We start from the raw sequence: 22560 nt of genomic DNA, 5'->3' as shown, positions 1-22560 counted from the left end.
CCTGCACCTTGAGTGCCTGGGAGATTGTCCCCTGGGCCCTGACCCGACCCGCCTGCGCCCCGAGTGCCTGGGAGATTGTCTCCTGCGTCCTGACCCGACCTGCCTGCACCCCGAGTGCCTGGGAGATTGTCCCTGGGCCCCGCCCCACCCCACCCCGCCTGCACCCCCAGTGCCTGGGAGCGCGGCCAGGCTCCGCTGATGTGGCCCGTGTGCCTCGCAGGTGGTGGGCAGGGGAGTGGCAGGCGTGTTCCCACTCCTGCGGGTCTGCGGGGCTCTCCCGCCGCTCTGTGCTCTGCATCCGCGGTGTGGGGCCGGATGAGCAGAGGGCTCTGCAGCCGCCTGCCTGTGAGCACCTCCCCCGGCCCCCTGCCGAAAGTCCTTGTAACCGTGAGGTGCCCTGCCCTGCCACCTGGGCCGTGGGGAACTGGTCTCAGGTGAGTGTCAGGATGCGGGGCCCGCCCCCAGCTCCACCATCGGTCTTCAGGGGGCCCTTCCTGGTGGGCCCCACGGTGGGAGGGCGGTGGGGGTGTCCCCCGAAGCCTCGGGGACTAGGCTGCACTGGAGAGCCACCACCGCACGCCACGGTCTGGGGCTGGACAGGCCCAGAGACGGCTGGCCGAGGCCTCCCGCTCTGCCCTCGGCCAGCAGGCAGGGCGCCCCGGGCCCTGACCTCCCCTGGCCCCTGACCTCCCCTGGCCCGAGCCCCTCTCTCCGGCCTCCTCTCCAGTGCTCGGCTACGTGTGGGGACGGCGCCCGGCTCCGGAGCGTCCTCTGCACCAACGACACCGGCATCCCCTGTGATGAGGCGTGGCGGCCGGCCGGCAAGGCTACCTGCTCTCTGCCGCCCTGTCCGCGGACCCTGGACGTGCTGGGCCCCGAAGGCTCGGGCAGCGGCTCCTCCTCCAGCCACGAGTTCCTCAACGAGATCGACTTCATCCCCCCGCGCCTGGCCCCACGCCCCCCGCCCCCCTCGTCACCTGAGCCGACCGGCGTGGGCAACGCCATCGAGGAGCACCCTGGGCTGGGCCCGCCGGGGCCCGTGTTCGTTGACGATTTCTACTACGACTACAATTTCATTAACTTCCACGAGGACCTCTCTTACGGGCCCTTGGAGGACCCCGCCCCAGACCTGGCAGGTGCGGGGGACCGGACGCCCCCGCCCCAGAGCAGTCCCACTGAGCCCCCCACAGCCTCCCCCCTGCTGGCCTCAGAGCTTCCTGGGACGCCAGGAGGCGGGTCGCCTGCCCCTTGGCCCGGCCAGGCTGGCCTCTCCCCGCCCCCACCCTCAGAGCAGACCCCCGGGGACCCCCTGGTCAATTTCTTGCCTGAGGAAGACACCCCTGTTGAGGCCCCAGACTCTGGGCTCCCCAGCTTGCCCCGGCCCCCCACTCTAGCCGGTGGCACGGAGAAACCGGCCGTCCCTGGGAGCCAAAACGGGGTCCTGGGAGGGGAAGACAGCCAGAGCTGGACGTCCCCTCCGTGGTGGGAGAGGACCAACGAGCTGTCTGAGGAGGAGGGTACCGGCCCCCCCCCAGGGCCCCCCCCCACCCCACCCGCCTCACCTGCCACGGGCCCCAGCCATTCCTCCCCCAGTCCCGACGCAGGATCGCTGTGGACGGCTGGGACTGTGGCCTGGGAGCCAACTCTGAACGGTGGCCTGGGGCCTGCGGACAGTGAGCTGTGGCCCAGCACGGGGGGGGCTCCTGCCCCTCCTCCTCCTCCGCCGGTTGCTCAGCCGGAGACCCGGGACGGGGACAGCACCCCGGAGCCGGGGCCTCCCACCCCTCGGACCCCGGCAGCACCAGGAGCCTTCCTCCTGCCGGCCCCGGGCCCAGGACTTGTGGGCCCCGAGTCCCCCGGTTCCGTGGTGGTCACACCAGCTCAGGACGGCTCGGCCAATGGCAGCGTCGCCCCTGAGGCCCAGCCAGACCCCAGCCTGGCCGTGCGCCTGCCCCCTGCTGGGAATGCCAGCTGGGAAGTGGGCAACTGGAGTGAGGTAGGGGCCTCACCACCTCTGTCTCCTCCTCTGGGACCCGGGGACCGAACCCTGCCGGTGCCGGGGGGGGGGGGGGGGGGGGGGAGGGAAATGTTGCCCTAGGTCACATTCTCCGTGTGCCCCTGGGGGCAGTCCACCCTATCAGGCCCGTTTCTTGTCTGAGTGGTGAGGTGTCCAGGGAGGCGCCCATCCCTGGAGTCCCCGGAGGCCCCCAGTGGCACAGGGGTCCGCCGGGAGGGCAGGTAGCACAGACGGGGGCAGCGTCCCTCACACCCGGCTGGCAAGCTCCCTGGACGGGGCGGCCATAGCCCCCTGCCCCCAGCGGCCCCTCCCCGCTCAGGCCGGCGAGGGTCTGAACTCGACAGGAAGAAGCTGGCAGGTGCCCCCACGGTGTCACTGTGCAACTCTGTTCAGACTCCTCGTCCTGGGTGGGGAGGGACAGGCAGAGACGGGAATCCAGACTCCCTTCCTCTGTGACTTCGGGGAGCAGTGAGCCTGGTCACGATGGCTGGGTCACCTCTTGTGTCCCCTGCGGGCACAGACAGTGGCTTGTGATTTCTGGTCCTCACGCACAGTCGTCTTGGGAGGTGGGTGGAGAGCCCCCTCTGCAGAGGGGGAGGCTGAGGCCCTGGCTCCACCAGGGTCCCCACCCCCCACCTGGATGGGCAGCCCCTGGCTGGGGATCTGCCCGCCCTCATGGCCCGTGCCCTGGTCCCCAGTGCTCCACCACCTGCGGCCTGGGTGCCGTGTGGAGGCCTGTGCGCTGCAGTTCGGGCCGGGAGGACGACTGTGCCCCCGAGGGCCGGCCCCAGCCTGCCCGCCACTGCCACCTGAGGCCGTGTGCCGCCTGGCACGCGGGCAACTGGAGTAAGGTTCGCGGGCCTGGGGTGGGAGGCGCCCGGCTGCCATCGTGTGCTCATCCGGTCCCCTGCCTGGTCCCTGCTCGGTTCCCTGCGACCTGCCCCAGCCCCCCCCCCCCCCTCCCGTAGCTGCCGTCACCCTCGGGACCTCGTCGTCACCCGCTCTACGTTGCGCCCTGTCCACCCGCCCCGGGGCCGGGCGGAGGATGGGGTCCCGCAGGCCGCGCGCGCTCGTGCGTGGGGTACGCTCACCCGTGCTGCTCGGCCCGCAGTGCTCCCGCAGCTGTGGCGGAGGGTCCTCGACGCGGGACGTGCAGTGCGTGGACACGCAGGACCTCCGGCCTCTGCGGCCCTTCCACTGCCAGCCGGGGCCGGCCATGCCACCGGCGCGCCGTCCCTGCGGCGCCCAGCCCTGCCTCAGCTGGTACGTCTCTTCCTGGAGAGAGGTGAGGCCTGGGGGCCGGGGCGGGGCAGGGGTGGGGGTGGCCTCGGCCCCTAGAAGCGCCCTCAGCCCGTTCCCTGCCGTCGCGCCCTCCTAGTGCTCGGAGGCTTGTGGCGGTGGCGAGCAGCGGCGTCTGGTGACCTGCCCGGAGCCGGGCCTCTGCGAGGAGGCCCTGAGACCCAACAGCACGCGGTCCTGCAACACCCAGCCCTGTACCAAGTGGGTGGTGGGGCCCTGGGGCCAGGTGAGCCGCCCGCAGAGGAGGGGCGGGACAGGTGCCCGGCAGCCACCGCTTGGTCCTCCGCCCTAGGCGTCCATTCTGCTCACCGCAGACGCGGGCGGTGGCCACACAAGGTCCCCACCCTGCTGCTGGGGACAGAGGAAGAGGACCGGGCGGGTTCTCTGGCGCGGAGGACTCTGGGGGTGAGGCCCGAGGGGAGCACCCGACGCAGGGGGGCAGGAACGGAAGCCGTGAATCTTCAGGGACCCGAGCGGAGGCCTAGGCGGCAGCCGGGGTGGAGGAGGGGCCAGCGGGGGGCCCCCAGGCTCGGGGGTTCCAGCACCTCCGGCCGCCCAGTGACTCTGGGCCGGTGGCTCTGCCTTGCTGGGCCGCTGTTCCTTCGTCTTCGACAGCGGGGGGTGAAGGTTAACACGATGAGGCCCTCAGCCCAGGGCCTGGCACCAAGTGTCAGAGGTGAAACCTGTTTGGAGGGTTTTTTACCACCTCGGACCCTAACGGATCAGAATAAAGCCTGACTCCGGACGGAGGGCTCCCTTGAGAAACTTTCTGCCTCCCCACCGCGCTGCCCCGGGGCCGTGGTGGGTCCTCCAGGCCCTGTCCCTGTCCCTGTCCCTGTCTCGGGCCTCCTGGGCCTCCACGCAGGTGTACCTCCTGCAGGTGAATGCCAGGTGGGCTCTGAGGAGGCAGGGGAGGGTGCTGTCAGGTGCAGGGACTGGCCCCAGGCGACGCCCCCCCCCCCCCCACAGTGCTCGGCCCCTCACCCCTGCCCCCCGCACAGTGCTCACCCCCTCACCTCTGCCCCCCCACAGCGCTCACCCCCTCACCTCTGCCCCCCCCAGTGCTCACCCCCTCACCTCTGCCCCCCCACAGTGCTCACCCCCTCACCTCTGCCCCCCCACAGCGCTCACCCCTTCACCTCTGCCCCCCCATAGCGCTCACCCCCTCACCTCTGCCCCCCCAGTGTTCACCCCCTCACCTCTGCCCCCCCCCAGTGCTCACCCCCTCACCTCTGCCCCCCCCACAGTGCTCACCCCCTCACCTCTGCCCCCCCCCACAGTGCTCACCCCCTCACCTCTGCCCTCCCCACAGTGCTCACCCCCTCACCTCTGTCCCCCCACAAAGTGCTTGACCCCTCACCCCTGCCCCCTCCTCCCCCCACAGTGCTCAGCCCCTCACCCCTGCCCCCTCCTCCCCCCACAGTGCTCGGCCCCCTGCGGTGGCGGTGTGCAGAGACGCCTGGTCAGGTGTGTCAACACCCAGACTGGGCTGCCCGAGGAGGACAGTGACCAGTGTGGCCACGAGGCCTGGCCCGAGAGCTCCCGGCCGTGCGGCACCCAAGACTGTGAGCTCGGCGAGGCTCCACGTGAGTGCTTCCTTGTGGTGGCTGTGCCGGGGTGGGGCGGGGCGGGGCGGGGGGGGGGGGGGCGCGACGGGGCACGAGGGAGACGGGACCCTCCGTCCAGCTGCCGCCCCCACGGCACTGGCTGGCTGAGAACGGTGAGGCCGCGGGTTACCAGGCAGGAGCCGGGGCAAGGCCAGGGGCGGAGGCAAGGGGGTCCGGCCCACCGCACCCCGCGGGCGGCTCCCTCTGGCACAGGAAGAGGGGCGGTGGCCGACCTGGCCCCCAGGTTGCCTTGTGGCCTGGAGCAAGCTCCTCCTTCCTCTGGGTCTCGGTCACCTGCCGAGTGAGGCCAGGGACGTCCCCGGGACTGTGGAGCCCCGGCTCTGGCTGAGCCCCCCGCCCCACCCCACCCCCGCTCCGGGCTGGAGGGGGGCGGGCGGTGCAGCCACACACAGCCGCCTCCCTTCCAGGGTCCTGCTGGCTGCTTCCTGGCCAGCTGCGTCCTGCTGGAGGAGGGCCCGGCCAGAGGTGGCTCTGCACACACGCGGGCGCATAGCCGCCTTCCGGCGGCCCCGGCGGCCCGAGCCGTGCCGAGCACGGGAGACCGGGCTCCTCACCAGCTGTGCGGCCTCGGGCCCCACTTCCCGGCGCATAGAGGGGCCGAGGGCCCCCGTGCTCGGGGACGGGGTGGGTAGAGCAGAAGCCAGGTCCCGGGCGGGGGAGGGCCCAGGAGGTGCTCAGGGAGGGTGGCCCTCTCCCTCTGCTGCCCGGTCCCCGTCAGCCGCTGCCGCCACTGCAGCCGGGGGGTCAGGAGGAGAGCCCAGCCGCTTCTGTGCCCGTCAGCTGCCCGCCCCTCCCCACCCCCCCACCCCCCCACCCCCGGGACATAGGACAGTGTGCGGTGCTCAGGCTGGCATTCAGGGCCTCCGGGCTGTGCCCCCCACCCCGGCTGCCTCCTTGGGCGGTTCCGCCCAGGCCGCTGCGAGGGGTGGTCTGGCCTCCTCAAATCCCAGCCTCAAGGCCCAGCGGAGACGCCACCCGCCCCGACCCCCAGCATCTGCTCAGCAGCAGCTCACGGCCCCTGCCGCACGCAGCCCGGGCCCCGGCTCCTTCCTGCCCTTCACGCTTGGGCTCAGTGCCAGGGGCACTTGGGCAGCCGTGCTGTCTGGAGGAGAGGGCCAGCTGGGGGAGAGGGTAGGAACAGAGGCCTTTGGGGCCTACAGCCAAGCTGGCCAGGTGTCCCGGGGGCCAGGGGGCGGGCTGCGAGGAGGCGATGGGGGGAGGGGGGCTAGGTGTTTCCTGACCGAGTGAGTAGTTGAGGGTGGAGGCCAGCTGGGGTTACTTGGACACCGAGATCCTGGAGCCCCAGGATGTTGTGACGGTTTGTGGGGTGGCGAGGCAAGACATTCAGAAAGCCTGGAAACTCCAGGGCGTGCGGTCACCGTGGTGAGGCAGCTGACATAGCGTGGCCCACATCCGCCTGTCTGTGGAGGTGGGGGTTGTTGGCAGAGAAGGGAACTGCCCCCCCAGGAGTGAGGAAGCTCGCTTGAGGTCACACAGCGGGAACAGGATGCAGGTCCACAGATGCCGTAGCTCAGACCCGCGGCCAGGAGCGGGGGCGGAGGAGCCAGCCTGCCGCAGGGGCCCTCTGTGTGGCCCAGGGGATGTCCCAGGCCCGCGGCGTGGCTGCCTTCTTGCTCCTCCCGCACCCGGGCGTCTGTGGCACTGAGCCGGGCAGCTGGGGGACGTCAGTGGCAGCGGGGGCGAGGCCGGGAGGGCTGGAAGCAAACCGCTTCCCGAAATAGCTCCGATAAGCACAGGGCGGGAGGGCCAGCCAGGCCCCGGTCTGCCTCCTCCCTCCGTCCCTCCGTCCCTCCTCGGGAGGCTGTGTGGCCCAGGTCACGCCAGGGATGGGGAGGGGCAGCAGGCTCTTTGCCTTCTCAGGAGCCTTTGAGATGGTCACGGGTGGCATCTCGGGGCCTTTCTTCTGGAAACCTGAGGGCGGGCAGGTGGGATGGGGCCACAGCGACAACTGGGGACTGGCACCTCCGGGCCCAGAGGGCTCAAGCCCTTGGGGGTGGCCGCCAAGCCCCTGAGGCTCCTGGCCACCCTGATCCTGGGGACATCCCAGGTGGAGGAGGGAAGGGAGCAGGTGTGGCTCCTCCTGAGGACCCCACCCCACCCCACCCCACCCCACCCCACCCCAGGCTGTGAGCGGGATCGCCTGTCCTTCGGCTTCTGTGAGACCCTCCGCCTGCTGGGCCGCTGCCAGCTGCCTGCCGTCCGCACCCAGTGCTGCCGCTCCTGCCCCCTACCGGGCCACGGGGTCCCCTCCCGCGGCCATCAGCGTGTCGCCCGCCGCTGACCCACTCCAGCCAGGCCAGGCTGCACGAACAGACCGTCCCAGACGCACGGACCTCATGCCCCAGTGCGGGCTGCACCCCAAAGGTGCTAACCCGGCCCGCTGATGGCGGGCTAGGGATCTCTCACCCCAGGAAAGGTATTTTTTTAACAGTCTGCAGAACGTTATTATTGTTATACATAAATGAGCACTATGGTTTCGAGCACGGCGTGACTTCCTCTTGGATTGGGAGAATTTCAGGTCAGACCCCCTGGTCTCTATCCTCCTGACTCACCGCCCTTCACGTGCTCCTCGGGGAACCCCTAGAAGAGGTGCTTGGTGGCCTCCTTGGGAGGCCTCCTTGGGAGGTCTTCTGGCAGGAGTACAGCTTGGCAAAGGCGGGGGTGGGCGGGGGTCCTGGGCCACGCTCTTTCTGCCCCTTCAAGTCGCTCGCCCACCCCCCATGTCTCCACTCCAGGAGAGACCTGTGTTTCACAGTGAATGGGTCACACCCTCCCTCGAGCAGTAAGGCCCTCTGGTCTCCAGCAGGGGCTGTCCCCTGGGATGATCGCGATGGGGTCCGGGACACCCTGTCTGGTTCCTGGATGATGGCGATGGGGTCCGGGACGCCCTGTCTGGTTCCTGGCCCTCGCCACTTCGGCTGTTACCTGCACCAGGGGGAGAGACGGGGTGCAGGTAGGAGCAGATAGGCGGCCACATCCTTCCTGGTCCCCGCTTGTCCCTTTCCCACATCTCCATGTTCAGAGACAGATTTGGGGGGGGGGGGGGTTCCTGCCCCGCCAACCCCAGCTGCTGGGCTCCTGTGACGCTGACCCGTGACCTAACACCTGCCCACCAGAGCCCCCTTCTTGCCGGACAGACCTAGGTCCACGGAGGCAGGCGTGAACAGCAGATGGCAGGTGGGCACCGGGTGCTCTGGGGAGTATTCTGGGCTCGAACCAGGAATGAGGCGGCTGGGGGCGGGGGGGCGGCCCAGCTGCTCCTCCAGGAAGTGGCCTGGGTAGGCTCCAACCCTTACCTCTGGCTATGAGTCTTGAACTTGACCCTCTTACACGGTGCTCACAAGCCCTACTCCTGGAGAGCGTAGACCCCTTCTTCACGTGGGGGACACCGAGGCTGAGAGAGGCCCCGGCCCCCTGCCCCGTACACACCGGGGGACACCACATTCAGTTCCACGGCATGTGCCGTTCACGGCGGTCCTTAGGCTGCGGTAGCGAGGGCCACGCGGCCACTTGTGCATCAGAGGCTGAAGCCACCAGCAGGCGTCTGTCACGGGGCGGTCCCTACGTGGAAGGCACGGAGGGAGAGGTGCCCAGCCACTCCCCGGCTTCCCGTTCTCCGCACACAGCACCCTTCCGGTAACACCCCTTCGCCGCCGGCTGCAGAGCCCCGCCCGCTCTGCGTGGGTCTGGCCCAAGCCCCCTTCCACCTGAGCTCTGGGCTGCCCCCAGCAGGAAGACGGCTTTGGCAGAGCTAGTCACTCTGAGGTCACTTCAGGAAAGCGAGTCACGGGGGCTTGAGAGAGTCCCAGGATCCTGCGCTGGGGGAGGGGCAGCAGGCTTCCTTCCTGTGTTTGCAGCAGCTCTGGGGACCCACGCTCTGTGACGGCCTCCGTACGGGCGCCTGACCCACACCGAGCAGGGGCGAGAGCCAGAGGGCACGGCCCGGGGGTCCCAGTGCCGGCTCCGCTCCCGCTGCTGTGGCCGCAGGAACCCCCAGCCTCACAGAGTCTGACCTGGAGACTCTCAGCGGGCCCTCGTCTGCTCTGTCCGGGAACCCTCCCTGGAGCCCCCTCCCCCACACCGTGGAAAGACATTTGGTCTTAATCATTGTGGTGTGTTTTTCCGATGATGGGGGCTGAGGGGGATGGTGTCCCCGGTGGCAGCCGAGCGGTCAGCCCAGACGAGAGGCAAACAACCCATGACTCAGGCGGGGCACGGCACAGCTGTGACCCGGGGGGCTGCTCCAGACACAGGGCGGCTCCCGGCCGAGGCCCCCCATCTGCCAGCTCGGCCTCGGCTGCCGGGGCTGCAGCGCTGACCGAGGCGAGGCGTCTCGTCCCACACACCCCGAAAGAGCAAACCAAGGGCACGGACCTAAACACCCTGCTGGCAGGTCGGGGAGGCCCCTGTCCCCCCTAAGCCCTGGGGTGAGCCCCATCACAAGCGATTATAACCACATTTCAAACCACAATGTTATACAAATTAGTAGTTTATTTGGCTTTTTAGTAGGACCGTTCCAAAGTTTAACTGGAAGACGAACACAGAAGCTGCAGAGACATGAAGGAAAGTCACCTGCCAGCAGCCCCCCTGCCGGCACCCCCCCCCCCCCTCCCCAGGCTGGCCGCCGCCCAGGGCACCCGGGGAAGACCACGCGGCACAAAGCCAAGGGTGGGGATTTGTGCAATACACACGTTTAGCTTCAAAAAGGAAAACGCGCTGGCTATCTGCCTAGAATATTTCCTATATTGATACAATGGAGGAGAATCCAGTCTCCGTCCAGCCCCAGCGGGTGCTGGACAGCTGTCCGCGTGGCCGCAAGTGACCAGGGAGGTGCTACCCGGGGAAGCGGCCCCAGCATGAGCCAGAGGCGGGATGCCCGGGGCCCGGGAGTGGGGAGCCACGTCGTGCTCAGGTTTATACACAAATACAGGGAGCCGTACACAAGACTCGTTACATAAAATAGACGTACGTCATCTAGAAAAACCTCGATACAAAGTCTATAAAAATATAAACTGTAGTGAAAAAATATACAAAAGTATTAACGTGTTCAACCCATGAAACAAAAACACATCCACGTGCAAGCTGGCAGGTACCCCCCCCCAACACGTTGAGGGAATCCCCTTGGCCACGGTACACACGTTTGGGCAAGAAGCGTCGCCACGAGACCCAGCCTGCAGGGGCCCTGGGCCGGTGCTGAGGCTGCCCCATCGGGACGCTGCCCGCCCGGTGGAGGGGGCAGGAGAGGCGGCCGTTCCGGGCCCTGTGGTTCTGGAGCGACGGCCCCATCCTGTCCCGTCCGGACACCCGGAGGCCAGCACCCCTGGCCCGTTCCCCCGACCCCTCGGCTTTCGCACCAACTTCCGGCCTCGGACGACTGCCTGGAGGCAGCAGCACAGCCCGGCCAGCCGCTCCCTGAAACCACGACTCCAGCCACATACAGCGGGAACCTGGGCCCGACCCACGTTTTTAAGATGCATCTTTCTGGGGCAAGACGGACAAAACCAGCGGCACCGTCACCTCCGGGAAATCGATCCGGAAAGTACGGTCTGATCCGGCCGCACATCCTCACCGCTGTCCCCAGGCCGGCAGCTGCGTGGGGGCCAGGGCAGGGGGTCCGCGAACGGCAGTGAGGACGCCACCAGCCGCTCCCAGGAAACGAACAATGGTGCAACGTGTCTGATACCCGAAAATCAAGTCAACCAACCTACGGACGGAAATGCGGACCCGGCTTGGACCCTGCTCAACGCTGGCGACGGGACATCCCTACTTGGGAAAAAAGCGCTTCAAATTCCATCGGTTCAGCACTCAGGCCGCATCGAACACATCAACTAAGGGCTGTTTCCAGCTTCTCCAGGTAGTGTAAAAATCCCACTTGAAGTCATTTCTTCCCTATTTGAGCAATACTGTGCCAGGAAACGGTGTCACACGTCCGCGTCAGGGACGGTCCTCGCTGTGATAAGGCAGAAGTCCGCTTCCTTGGGCAAAGCCTCTCTCCGGGGCTTCAAACAGCTAGCGCTCCGTCTCCGGAGCGGCCTGGGCGGCGTGACCCCCACGGCCTCGGGGATGAGCAAGGACGCCGCCAGAGCGGATGCCCGTGGGCAGCACTGGGGAGGGGACCCGAGCGGCGCCCCAAGCCCCGGCAGCTGCCTCCCCCCACGCCAGCAGGTGGAGGAGACCTCGACCGTCACCTGGAACCTGCACCACGGACGGCCCTGCCCTGTCCCCTCTACCGAGGCCCCAGGGCGGGGCCTGCTTTGCGGGACGGCTCCCTCCACAGAAGGATCTCACAGAGATCTGCGCCAGGCAGAGGGCAGGCTGAGGGCAGGCGAGCCCAAGCTGGTGCCCAGGAGGGAGTGAGGGCTGTCCGGAAAGCCAGGCCCTTCGCTGCTTGAAATGCTGTGCACGGAAGGGCCAGGGCCGTTCCAGAGTTGAGGCAAGGCCGCCTGCCCGCAGGGAAGGTGTGTGGGTTTTCTACAGGCCGCTTCTGAGCGTGGGACGCACTTGCTTTTCTAGGAAAGGCCCCTCTTCGCTACCCTCGTGCCCCCGGAGCAGCCACACTGTGGCCCGGGAGTGCGCGAAGCACAGTGTGGCTGCTCGGCCGGCGGAGGCCCTCGGCTGCACCGGGTGCAGGAGGAGCGAGACAGGGAGGCGCCCGGGACGGGGTCCCGAGGGCACGAGCCGATGACCCACCCAGCTGACACGTGCTGTAAAGAGGGCCTGGAAAACATCCAGCCAGTTCACCTGGGGGCGCGCGCAGCCACGCGCCACGGCACGGAAGACGGTCGTAAACGGGACAAACCCCACCGCGAGTGGAGAGGAGAAAGTGCGGCGTGGCCCTGGAGGTCTGCCCGGCAGACCTCCAGAGACCACGGGCGTTACATTCGGGCTTTTAAAGGAGCAGAGACGTCTCCGCGGTCACCCTTTGGCACACTTTGGTTGTGAGGGCAAGAGCAGCATCGTGGGGGGTGGGGACGGGGACTCAGGTGTCCTCCTCATCGCTGACCAGCTCACCCTTATCAGGGCTGGCGTCCCGTTCACGCAGGAAGTCCTCCCGGATGGCCTCCAGCTCCGTCAGCTCTAGCCGGACCTTCTCCAGGTGGTAGGTGCGCCGGTTCCGGATCTGGCGCAGGGGGAACGGGTTCAGGTCCCCGAAGGAGATACTGATCAGTTTCCTGGAAGGACACAGGACAGGGTCGGAGCGTCAGCAGGGCAGGACACGGGATGGGACCCCAGCGGGTGGATCGCCTGGAGGCCAGCCCTTCTCACGCACAGGCCACGGGGCTGGCCCTGGGCCACGGCCTGGACTCAGACGCGCGCTCGCTGTGTTGCGGGGCAGGTGACGTCCCTTCCCTTTCTGGTTTCTGATTCCTCGTCGAAAGGCTGGGATACGTTAGTGACCTTCCTGAGGTCTGGGGTCACCAGAGCTGCCACCACAACACGCACACAAGGACGGCGCCCGGCACTTGCCTGTGACTGCAGGGCCGGCGAGCCTGAGCCCGAGCCCGAGCCTTCGGGACCAGCAGAAGGATGGCCCGGAGGGCCGTCTCGGGCCTGACCAGGGAGCAGCGGATACCCAGGAGCCACACAACGAGGCTCGAACACGTCTGCAGACAGATGTGGACTCTATGGTTTCCTACTATCCTGGGATCAAGGCACCGATTTACAGTAAACGGTTTAAAATCACAGAAACGGGGCTGTAGCTGCTGGCCAGTGGTTTAGTAAGATCAGAATGAGAAGGTGCCCCAGGGCCCGGGGCCGGGTGCAGCCCCTGATTCGTCCAGTCCAGGGGCTTGTCTTCCCAGCCACAGGGCCCTGGCGCACCTCCAGACCCAGGAGAGGCTGTGAGGACAGAGCCAGCGGCCACGGGTGGCCTGCCACCATCCACCCACGTGGGCTGCCTTGATAGAAGTTTATTCTAGAAGGTGTAATGTTAAGGGAGGGTGTAGCCTTTGGCATTTCTCCCTACTGAATTTCCAAACACCTACTCCTTAGCCGGACTCCAGAGGACTCCCTGTGTGAGGTCGAAGGTCAGGAAGGCCACCTTCAAATGCCAAGCTTCCCAGGCTGTTCTAGAACACGGGCACGTGGGAGAACAGGACAGGCCTCCACAGAGCCGTGCCTCCTACTGGGCTCTGCCGGCCGGGGCCGCAGGGGTCTGTGAACGGAAATGTGAGCCCAGACCCGGGACCCAGGGCCACACGACCAGCTCCTTTTCCTACAGCCACGAGTCGCAGACTCCACGCACCTGAGAGCCGGCCTCCAGCCCCCTCTATGGGAGGCAAACAACACTAGGTTATTTTCACAGAGCCTCTGGTGGGACCGTGCTGCCGGGGCCTGTTAGCCCAGCGGGCAGGGCAGAACACTCCGCTCTGCGGCCCGGTCAGGAGATGAGAGCTATCCCATGGTCAGCCCAGGCTGAAGGCCCCAGGGGCCCCGACTCAAGACCGGTTTAATCCGTTGACCCGCTGTCTCCTGAGCACGCGGGACGCAGCACCCGCGCCCTCCTTTCTTACGGAGCCGCTCGGTTATGTGCAATTGCTCCCCTGGACCCGCCAGCCTGGGGAGCCGAGTGAAACACCCGGGTCGCCACCCAGCCACGGGGACGGGGTTTCTGAGGCCGACGGCCGGGCGGCTGTGCCCGAGGCCGCTCACGAGGTGGCGCTGCAGAGCCTACGGGAGGCGCTGCCGGGAGGGTGGGGGGGCACATCCTGCAGCCTGGGCCCGAAGGGAGGTTAGGGGACCCTGACCTGATGGAAGGGTGGCGCACGCTCTCGGCCTGCTCTCTCTCAGGCTTTGCTCCCTGGCTTTTCATTTGGCGAAACCGAGGCCACTACCGCCGATACGTCAAGCTGCCTGAAAATCCTTACAAACCGCGATGCCTTCTGGGCTGTCGGGCGTGGCCTCAGCCATCAGCCCCTTTGCTCGCAGCGTCCCCTCCCCGGGACCTGGGCCCAGCCCCTGCCCCGGAGCCCTCCTGCGGCCGGGCTCCCCCAGCGCCGGTGCCCTGAGGGCCTGCGGCTTCTCGCGGGGCCAGCCAAGAAGAGGGGCACCTGCCAGCTTACTGGGGGGCCCTGCGGGCTTTCAAGCAGGTTGTGACACATCAGTGGACGAGAAACCCACGTGGTGAATCATGACAAGCGTTTTGTAACAGGAAGTTAGAAACCTCAACATCTAACACAGACCTTTAGCAAGAACCACAAACATTTCAACAAACCGTTTCACTTCTATACACTCTGGCACGGGCAGTTCACGTTCTGATATGAAACGGTCTTATGAGCTACAGTCCAAAAAGTCTGAGGGGCGCCTGGGGGGCTCAGTCGGTTAAGCGTCCGACTTTGGCTCAGGTCACGATCTGGCAGTCTGTGAGTTCGAGCCCTGTATCGGGCTCTGCGCTGACGCCGCGGAGCCTGCTTCGGACCCTCTCTCTCTTCCTCTGCCCCTCCCCCTGCTTGCATTCTTTCTCTCAGAGATAATTTAAAAACTAATCTGAGAACGTATGTGAGCCACAGACGCTTCTCTGCGGAAAAACTCACGGCTTCCTCACGGGTAGACAAACCTGACACGGAACACGGTCATGTGCAGGGAAAGGCGGCCCTGTACCACATGGGCAGCAGTGAACTGTACCCCACCTTGGCCGTGGGAGCCCCTGGCGAGTCCCCAGGGCAGCCGCCAAACGCGGCCGGGGGCACACACACAACACGGACACGATCCGCTGAGGCCTGGGGCCCGGGCCAGAAGCCCGGGGTTCCCCAAGCTCCGCTTCCTGTGCCGTGCTCTGGTCTACCCCCTCCGCCCCCCACCCCCCTTCCCCAGGCCCCGGGTCTCCTCTCCGGTGCCAGCCCTCCTGTCTTCCCGACAGTTGGGGGATGAAGCCCGTCCTGCTCCGCCACGGCCCCAGACCGCTGCCTCTCACCTCCACTCCTCAGGACCCCTTTGCCCAGGACACCCTCTCCTTGGGGTCCCCCCGGCCCCGCTCACCCCCCCCTTTCCCCTGCACTTGTCCCATCTGGGCTCCCCCCACGGCAGCCCTGAGCCTGTCACGCCAGTGGTCTCCCCTAGGTTTTTCACGTGAGATGTCCGTCCTCGGTCACCGTGGCCCCCGTGCCCCGGACGCTCAGTAAAGGCTCGCTGGACAAATAAAGATGCTGCTTTGCTGCCGGGACTGATGTTCACTGGGGAAAAAATAAACTGTCCTCCATCCTCCCCCCGCCCCTCCCCATCACTGGAGGCCACCTGGTGTCCCCAGCCTGTCCCCACCCTTTCCTCGGGAAGCAGGGACCAGCGCTCCCGCTCTCGCCACGCCCCCCGCCCCCAAGGACGCACCTGGCGTCGAGGACGGTGCGCGTGAAGTGACGGAGATACTTGAAAATGGACATAGAGTCCTGCAACCTCAGGATCTCCTCCTCCTTGTATTTAAAAAGAGCCAGGGCAAAGCGGAAAATGACCTGTGGGCGGGACAGAGACACCTGTGAGCAGAGGCACACCTGGGCCCGGCCGGGGCGGGCCTGTGACCCCGGCCTGTGACCCCGGCCCCACGGCGGCCCCTCACGCACCCGGGCAGCTGGCCACCACCGCGCTGCCCAGAAACCCGGCGGACAGACCCACCTTTGGTCCCTCATAGAGGAAGGAGTCCCAGATCTTAAAGAGGACGTCACTCACGACGCTGTCCACGAACACCACCAGAAACCAGTTGAACGTGATGAGGGTGTAGTCGACTTTGTGCTGTTCCAGGTGGCTGTGCAGACGGGGTAGCTTCTCGCTCAGGAGGTCTCTGAACACCCGCTGGTCCACCTGGGGAGGGGTCGGAGGCCGAGGAGTGGGTGCGCTCGGGCACACCGCCTGAGCCGCGCAAGGGGGACCTCACGCCCGCAGGCGCGCCCACCCCCGGGCCTGAAACCCACTCGTGTGCCCCAAACACCCAAGAGCGCAGGCCGCTATGATCCGCTACTGAGCCGGGAGAAGAGTCGGCCCGGCCGCTGCACGCGAGACCTAGGGTACATGGGTCACAACCGAGTCCCAGGCCCAAGAGTTAGTGTGACAGCAGCACAGCCGTCCCACAGATGTCACAGGGCGCGAAGCACTGCCTGCACCTCGCAGCGGCTGCCGCCCCAGGACACCTGCACAGACCGCTCCAGGGCACGTGAGGGCGCCACGTGATGCAGCCGGCGCGTGCTCCCCTAGAGGGGTCTCCCCGGAAGCCTCGCCCCTCTCGGTGGGCAGGGTCAGCACCACCCGCTAAAGACCGCGCCTGCGCATTTGAACGACGGCGCCGGGACAGCACGCGCCTGAGGCCGGGGCTCGGGCCAGTGCTGGCCACCTTCAGGGGCTGAAGGTGGGCAAGGGAGGACAGCAGACTGTGGGACGTGACCCTGGGATGAGCGACCACCGGACAAGTGACCACATAACGAGTGACTGCGGGACGAGTGACCCCAGGACGAGTGTCCACGGGACGAGTGACCGCGGAATGAGTGACCACGGGATGAGTGCGGGACAAGCGCCCCCAGAATGAGTGTCTGTGGGACAAGTGCCCACGGGATGAGTGGCCCTGGGACGAGTGACCACGGGACAAGTGACTCCAGAATGAGTGACCGTGGGACGAGTGACCATGGAACAAGTGACCACGGGAAGAGTGACCATGGAACGAGTGACCACGGGATGAGAGCAGGACAAGTGCCCCCAGAACGAGTGTCTGCGGGACAAGTGCCCCCAGAACGAGTGACCACAGGACAAGTGACCATGGAATGAGTGACCGCGGGATAAGTGACCCCGGGATGAGTGACCACGGCACGAGTGACCACGGCACAAGCGACCCCAGAATGAGTGACTGCAGAACGAGTGACCACAGAATGAGTGACCACGGAACGAGTGACCACGGGATGAATGCGGGACAAGTGACCGTGGAATGAGTGACCACGGGATGAGTGAAGGGCAAGTGCCCCCAGAACGAGGAACCGCGGGATGAGTGACGGGAACAGACTCCTTCTGCCAGGAGGGGTAGGACTGGGCTGAAGAGGAGGGGCGAGAAGCCACCCCCACGGCGCGAGAAGCGCCCCGTATCCATCAGGCGGCAGGCGGCACCTCGCGCTCAAGGCTGTCCAGGCGCAGAGGGCTGGGTGCGGAGCAGCTGGCAGCAAGCACCGCTCGACCTGTGTTCAGCCCCAGCCCCGCCGGCTCGGGAGGTGGCGGGGCGCGGGGGGGAAGGAACGCGCCGGGGGACACCGGGGGACACCGGGGGACACCAGGGGACGGGGTCCTCGGCGCCGGCCGGGTCCTGGTGCACAGCGGATGGAACGATGGAGAAGGCGCGAGCAGCCGGCAGGGATTTGGGAAGCAGGGCGCTGTGGGGGCAGAGGGGCACACGAGCTGTCCCCGCTTCAGGGCGGCCCACGCGGTGACCCCTGTAGGACACATACAGTCCACGCACGCGCTGCCCCGACGGGACGCAGCAGCCACCGAACGGGGCAACTCGCCGGAGCCGTGACGCGAAGCAGACAGGACACCTCACGCCCCCAACGCCCATACCTAAGGGGAGGTGGGGGAGGAGCAAAAAGGGAGCACATCAAAATGCCAACCGTGGTCTCCCTGGTAGAGTAACGCGGTTTTCATCCTGCTCTTACCGTCTTTCTGTGTCACCTGCTTGCTCCTCGGGAGCTTCTGCGACTTTCTCAGTTGGGGAGAGAGTCTCCAGTTTACGATTCCCTTTCCGGGACAACACGAGGCACAGTTCATCTCAAATCCACATACTTAAGATAGGTTTTTCCCTTCCTCCTGTCGTAACTGCGAGTTTTTTTAAATTCTGAACATTATGACAGACCCTTAAAGCATCGTCTGAATCTGACGTCAAGCACTCCACAGGAGGGGAGTCTGACGCTCATCTGACAGATGTGGAAACTGGGGCACGGGGCCGCGCCCCACAGGGGGGACGACCTGGCTCAAGGGAACCAAGACAAAGGCTCCTTCCTGACGCCGGAGTAAGTTTCGGAGTAAGACCTTCTCCTGAAACACAGTCATCTGAGACTTTGAGTCTCTGAAGCTACCGGCTCCCGGGTGTCTGTGATACACAGAACATTACTTACTGGTCCCCTCACTCCCACAAAACAGTGACTGCTGCCTGTTAACGGCTCACTTCCCAGTTTATACACTGGCGAAACTAGCCTCTCGGTCGCTTAGCAGACTGAGGCGGTCACCGGAGGACCAGATGACTCTCCTGGGATCACTGGGCCCAGAGCCCAGGCCCTGCTCTCCTCCCCGGCCTTCCAGGAGGAGTGGACAGAGGTCCAGACCCCAGCCTGGGCCTTGGTGGTAGCTCCTCGGGCAAGGTGCTTAGCGTCTCTGAGCTCCGCTGGTCTCCCAAGGAGGAGGGGGGCCGTGATGCCCGCATCCGGATGGTTTTGTGCAGATGTGAGGGGGGCTCGCTAAGTGCCCCTGGCCGGAGAGCTCGCTCACGCACCCTCCGCGCTCACCGTGCCGCGTGCCCGCGATATCGAAGTGAACGTCAGGGCCGCTGACCAGCTACAGGACCAGCAGGCACACGGGGAGGGTCCCGTCAGACAAGCGCTGTCCCCGAGGCCCCGGACCAGAGCAGCGGGCGGCCCCAGAGGGGCAGGAAGCAGCACCGAGGAAGCGGTGCTCAGCGCCCAGAGCAGGTGCTCCCCAGGATGCAGGCAGGGCAACGGTGACCTAGGGAGTCACGTCTTCACCCGAGGTCAGGGCGTGACCGGCGAGCAGGTGTTCCGTCACAAGGGGGCACGGCTGACCCCAGGAGTGACAGTTATACAGGAAGGCAGGGCACCCTGACAAGGGTCAGGGGTCAAGGGGGAGCAGGGATGAGAGCCACCAGGCAGGCGGCAATGATCAGAAGCTAACCGCAGGGATGCGGGGGGCGAGAAATGAGGGGGAGTCCAGGCTGGTGGACTAGCGGGCGCAGAGGGCAGGCCGTGACAGAGGCCACGACGAGGACCCGGTCTGAAGGCAGACGTGCAGACCTAAAGCAAAACTCAGGCAGGGGCCAGCCAGGCGGACAGAGCCTACTCCCAGTATTTACAACCGAGACCCTGAGGGATTTTACCCAGGAAAGTCACATAGCGACAGAGAAGCTGAGAAGCCAGGCGGCTGCTGGTGGCCCAGAGGCAAGGGCAGGAAGTCACCCCCAGACTGGAACAGGGAGGCCCCTCCCGCACGGGGGTGGGGAGGGGGGACAGTAGACAGGAGTGGGCACCGCGGAGGAGTCAGACCCACTGACGGGCGGTGCCCGTGATGAGCGGGGAGAGGACTACCCTCAGTCCCCTCCTGCCACCCGCCTATCCCCCGCCGGTGCCTCTGCTGGCCTCCGCAGGGCCGTGAAGGTCAGGCCTACGAGCAGGATTGCTAGTTGGGGAGCAGGGACGGCGACCCCAGCCCGGCCCAGGGGAGGGGCCCCGGGCTGCTCTGGAGCCAGAACTGCCCCCGAGGAGACAAGCCTGGGCTCTCCCGCCCCTTCGTCCTCGGGTGCCGGGTGTTGTGGGCATGTCTCCTGCCAGGGGGGTGACTGCCAGCCCCGCTGCCTGCTCCCAGGAAGGAAGTGACCACGGCAGAGCCCCGATGCAGCCTGTCGGCACGAGACACAGGTCTGTCACAGGGGTCCCTGCTGGCGTGGCCGAGACTTCCTGAGAACCACACGGCCATCCGGGACCCGTCCCACTCGAGCCACCTTCCTGTCCCTGGTCCCTGGTCTGGGGGCTCCCCCGCCTCCCTGCTCCCTCCCTGGTCCTTCGCAGGTGCCCCCCCTCAGAAATCTCTGGCTTGCCTACTCCTGCCCCCGGACTCCCCAGGAAGGCTGCACCGGGGAGAGGGCATGGCTATGGCGGGGGCGGGGGGGGGGGGGGACAGCTTGTGCTGGGGAGAGAGCAGGGCTATGGGGGGGGACACCTGTGCCCAGGGAGGGAGACAGCAGGACTGCAGGGGAGGGGGGGTGGGGGACAGCTGTGCCCGGTGGGACTTTCCCTGCCCGGTCACACTCAGCCAGGCCCGGGGTCTGCAGCACGCCCTCCTCGTACATCTGTTTCAAGGCTCAGCACGCACGGGAGCCCCTCCCCCACCGAAGTTTAATTCACCACGTGTCGGCTGGACTCTCCAGGCCGCTGGCTGACACGCGGTGTTTCTAGCCGTACCTGGGACCCCAGCAGCGTCTTGGTGTAATAGTCTCGAGGCATGAAAACTTCCACTATGGTGACCAGACACCAGAACGCGTCTTCTTGCTCCAGGTACAGCAGGGCCACCGCCACCAACCTGTAAGCAGACGGACAGCAAGGTGAGGGCCGGCACCCCGCACGCCGGGGCCCGGGCTGCACGGCTGGCCAGCCGCAACGCGCCGTCTGCTTACACAGCCGCGGCCATCTCCGGTCCCCCTGCAAAGAACAAGCAACTTCCTGCACGAGCAACACATCTGTCCTTTTCTTTCTGTTTTAAGTCCTCTCTGCCCCCAATGTGGGGCTCAACCTCACGACCCCGAGATCAAGAGTCACGTGTTCCACCAACTGAGCCAGCCGGGTGCCCCAAGTGAGGCACGTCCGACTCTGGATTTCAGCTCACGTCATGACTGCATGGTTCATGGGTTCGAGACCCGTGTTGGGCTCTGTGCTGACAGCACAGGGCCTGCTTGGGATTCATTCTCCCTCTCTCTCTCTCTCTCTCTCTCTGCCCCTTCCCCCTCAAAATAAACACTAAGATAAATGACGTTTGAGAAGCAAAGGTACTGCTCCCGCCAACCCTTTCATCTGGTCTTCGTTTAAGGATGCTGAAATTCTTTCCCAACGATCAACCAGCCTCGTTAAAAACAAATGCTTAGCTGATGCAGCTCTTTTGGGCGCAGAGAGTCCAGAGGTGAGTGTACAATGGGTTACAGACAGCCACTCCGACGGGCTTTCAGAAGGAGCCGCGGCCACGGTGTGCGTGCACGTGGGGGCAGGAGCCTGAACAACGGTTAGCTCGCTCGTAAAGGAAACCTGGGTTCAGCCGTTACACTGCCCCCAGTCACGGACCTGTCCGGTGATCCCAGGCTTGGCTCCCGGTAGGCATTCAGGCAGGATCCGGACACAGAGCAACGAGAAAAAAAGCCCTTCTCTCTGCATCTGAAATCCAAGCGCCTCTGCTCCGACGGCTTCTGTGCCTCGCTTACGGGAAACCCTATCCCTACTTCTCCGAGGCTGCTTGTGGTCTTTTTCTTCCTCACATAAAATTACGATGGATTCACCTCGAATTAAGACCTCGAAACGAGGGACGTGGGGTCGGCGGAAGGGGATGCCTCGGGCAGGCCTGAGCGCACGGGCCGCAGGAAGCTGGCCGCGGCAGGGACGGACAGGAGAGACAGCGAGCCCGCAGCACCCAAAGGTGTGGGGAGCGGGGCCAGGGGTCTGCAGTCAGCACAGCCCGCAGGACGTCACCTTAACCAAGTTTCAAGAAGGCAGGCCTGGATCACTCACAAAAGGCCAACGTTCTTCTACCCAAGTTCTGGGTTCTCAGGAGGCACATGTAAAATATTTGGGGGAAAACCCCAATAAAATGGTTAAAGTTAAGAGGCCCTAAGGGTGATGGGGTGCAGACGATGGGGGCAATTTTCCAGAAGTTTTACTGTGGAAGAGGAGGTTCCACGGCAGCGCCAGACGAACGGGGCGCCAGCATCGCCCCCAAACAGGCGTGCCGGAGGGATCCGCTGGCCTTCAGAGGGTTGTGGCTTCCGGAAGCCGTTAGACTGGGTGTTCCACGTGAATCGTGGATTCAAAGAGAATTAAACCGTTCCTTACGCGGCATCCCGTTTACGGCTTTTCTTCTTTTAACGGGGGCGCCAAGGGGCAGCCGAACCCATCACTTCCGGGGCACAGACGGCATATCCGTCCTCCCCACCACAGAGGCAGGTGACTTCCTGGGAACTGCCTAGCGTGAACACGCCAGCTGAAACCTTCCTTCTGCAGCACGGCCACTCAGACACAAACACGCGGCCCTTACTGGAGGTCAGTATCTGGCACGGAGGGGGAGTCAGGGCCTGTGAGCGGCCAGAATTAACCGTCAGCATCCACAACTCAACGCGTGCGCTTGGCTTACGGCAAAACTCCTAACTCACGCGAGCACACACAGCTTCTTCACGCTTCAACGTATCTCCCGCTCCCGCTGCACGGACAGAGCATCACTGGACGAGCGCAGGGCCAGCGAGTGCAGAAAGCACGTCAGCCACAGACACCAGGCACCGAGCAGCCACGGCACGCAGCCCCCTGCGGCGCGGACCCCGGGGCCTCCGGTGGCCTCGTCCCGCCCTAGCCCGGCTCCGAATGAGGAGCGACGAGGTGGGCGGCCTCCCAGTGTCCTCCGCCTATGGGAGCAGGGATGTGCGTGAGACCCGCAGACTCTCGTCCACAGGTGCCAGGTTCCAGCCAGCCGCAGAACCATCTGGGGCAACTTCTCAACTCACGAAGACGCTGGGTGAACGAGGAATGGCCACCAGCATCCGCTTCGTGCGTTATGAGTGTAAAATCGTATACAATTATAATTGAAAGTATAGTGAGATCAAACTTCTGGTCAAACCCTGAACCTCGTGAGGAACCAGAACAAGAAACGTAGTCG

At 65.7% G+C, this 22560-nt stretch overlaps 2 protein-coding genes across 10 annotated transcripts in view; one reads left to right on the top strand and one right to left on the bottom strand.

Moving 5' to 3' along the window:
- The window catches only part of ADAMTS7 (ADAM metallopeptidase with thrombospondin type 1 motif 7), a 40367-nt gene extending 32922 nt beyond the window's left edge, over window positions 1–7445 (top strand). For 3 of the 5 annotated variants that reach the window (XM_078449102.2, XM_078449101.2, XM_078449103.2), the window contains 7 exons: window positions 221–434; window positions 728–1996; window positions 2716–2868; window positions 3129–3302; window positions 3396–3542; window positions 4740–4902; window positions 7089–7445. In XM_078449102.2, coding sequence (XP_078305228.2) covers window positions 221–434; window positions 728–1996; window positions 2716–2868; window positions 3129–3302; window positions 3396–3542; window positions 4740–4902; window positions 7089–7246 — 2278 coding nt within the window. In that variant the 3' untranslated portion in view covers window positions 7247–7445. Of the gene's footprint in view, window positions 1–220; window positions 435–727; window positions 1997–2715; window positions 2869–3128; window positions 3303–3395; window positions 3543–4285; window positions 4297–4739; window positions 4903–7088 lie in introns of those variants that run through there. The other 2 variants (XR_013556493.2, XR_013556494.2) reach the window with 2 other exon arrangements.
- Window positions 7446–9436: 1991 nt separating this feature from the next.
- The window catches only part of TBC1D2B (TBC1 domain family member 2B), a 68174-nt gene continuing 55050 nt past the window's right edge, over window positions 9437–22560 (bottom strand). For 4 of the 5 annotated variants that reach the window (XM_078449104.2, XM_078449108.2, XM_078449106.2 and 1 more), the window contains 4 exons: window positions 20115–20232; window positions 15571–15756; window positions 15289–15410; window positions 9578–12137 (listed from right to left, as the gene is read on the bottom strand). In XM_078449104.2, the coding sequence (XP_078305230.2) occupies window positions 11945–12137; window positions 15289–15410; window positions 15571–15756; window positions 20115–20232 (619 nt within the window). In that variant the 3' untranslated portion in view covers window positions 9578–11944. Of the gene's footprint in view, window positions 9513–9577; window positions 12138–15288; window positions 15411–15570; window positions 15757–20114; window positions 20233–22560 lie in introns of those variants that run through there. The other variant, XM_078449109.2, reaches the window with a different exon arrangement.

Source organism: Panthera onca, chromosome B3 (assembly GCF_046562875.1).
Source record: "Panthera onca isolate mPanOnc1 chromosome B3, mPanOnc1 haplotype 2, whole genome shotgun sequence".
Taxonomy (NCBI): domain Eukaryota; kingdom Metazoa; phylum Chordata; class Mammalia; order Carnivora; family Felidae; genus Panthera; species Panthera onca.
Note: the sequence above shows the minus strand (reverse complement) of the source record. Positions and strands in the feature narration are given on the sequence as shown.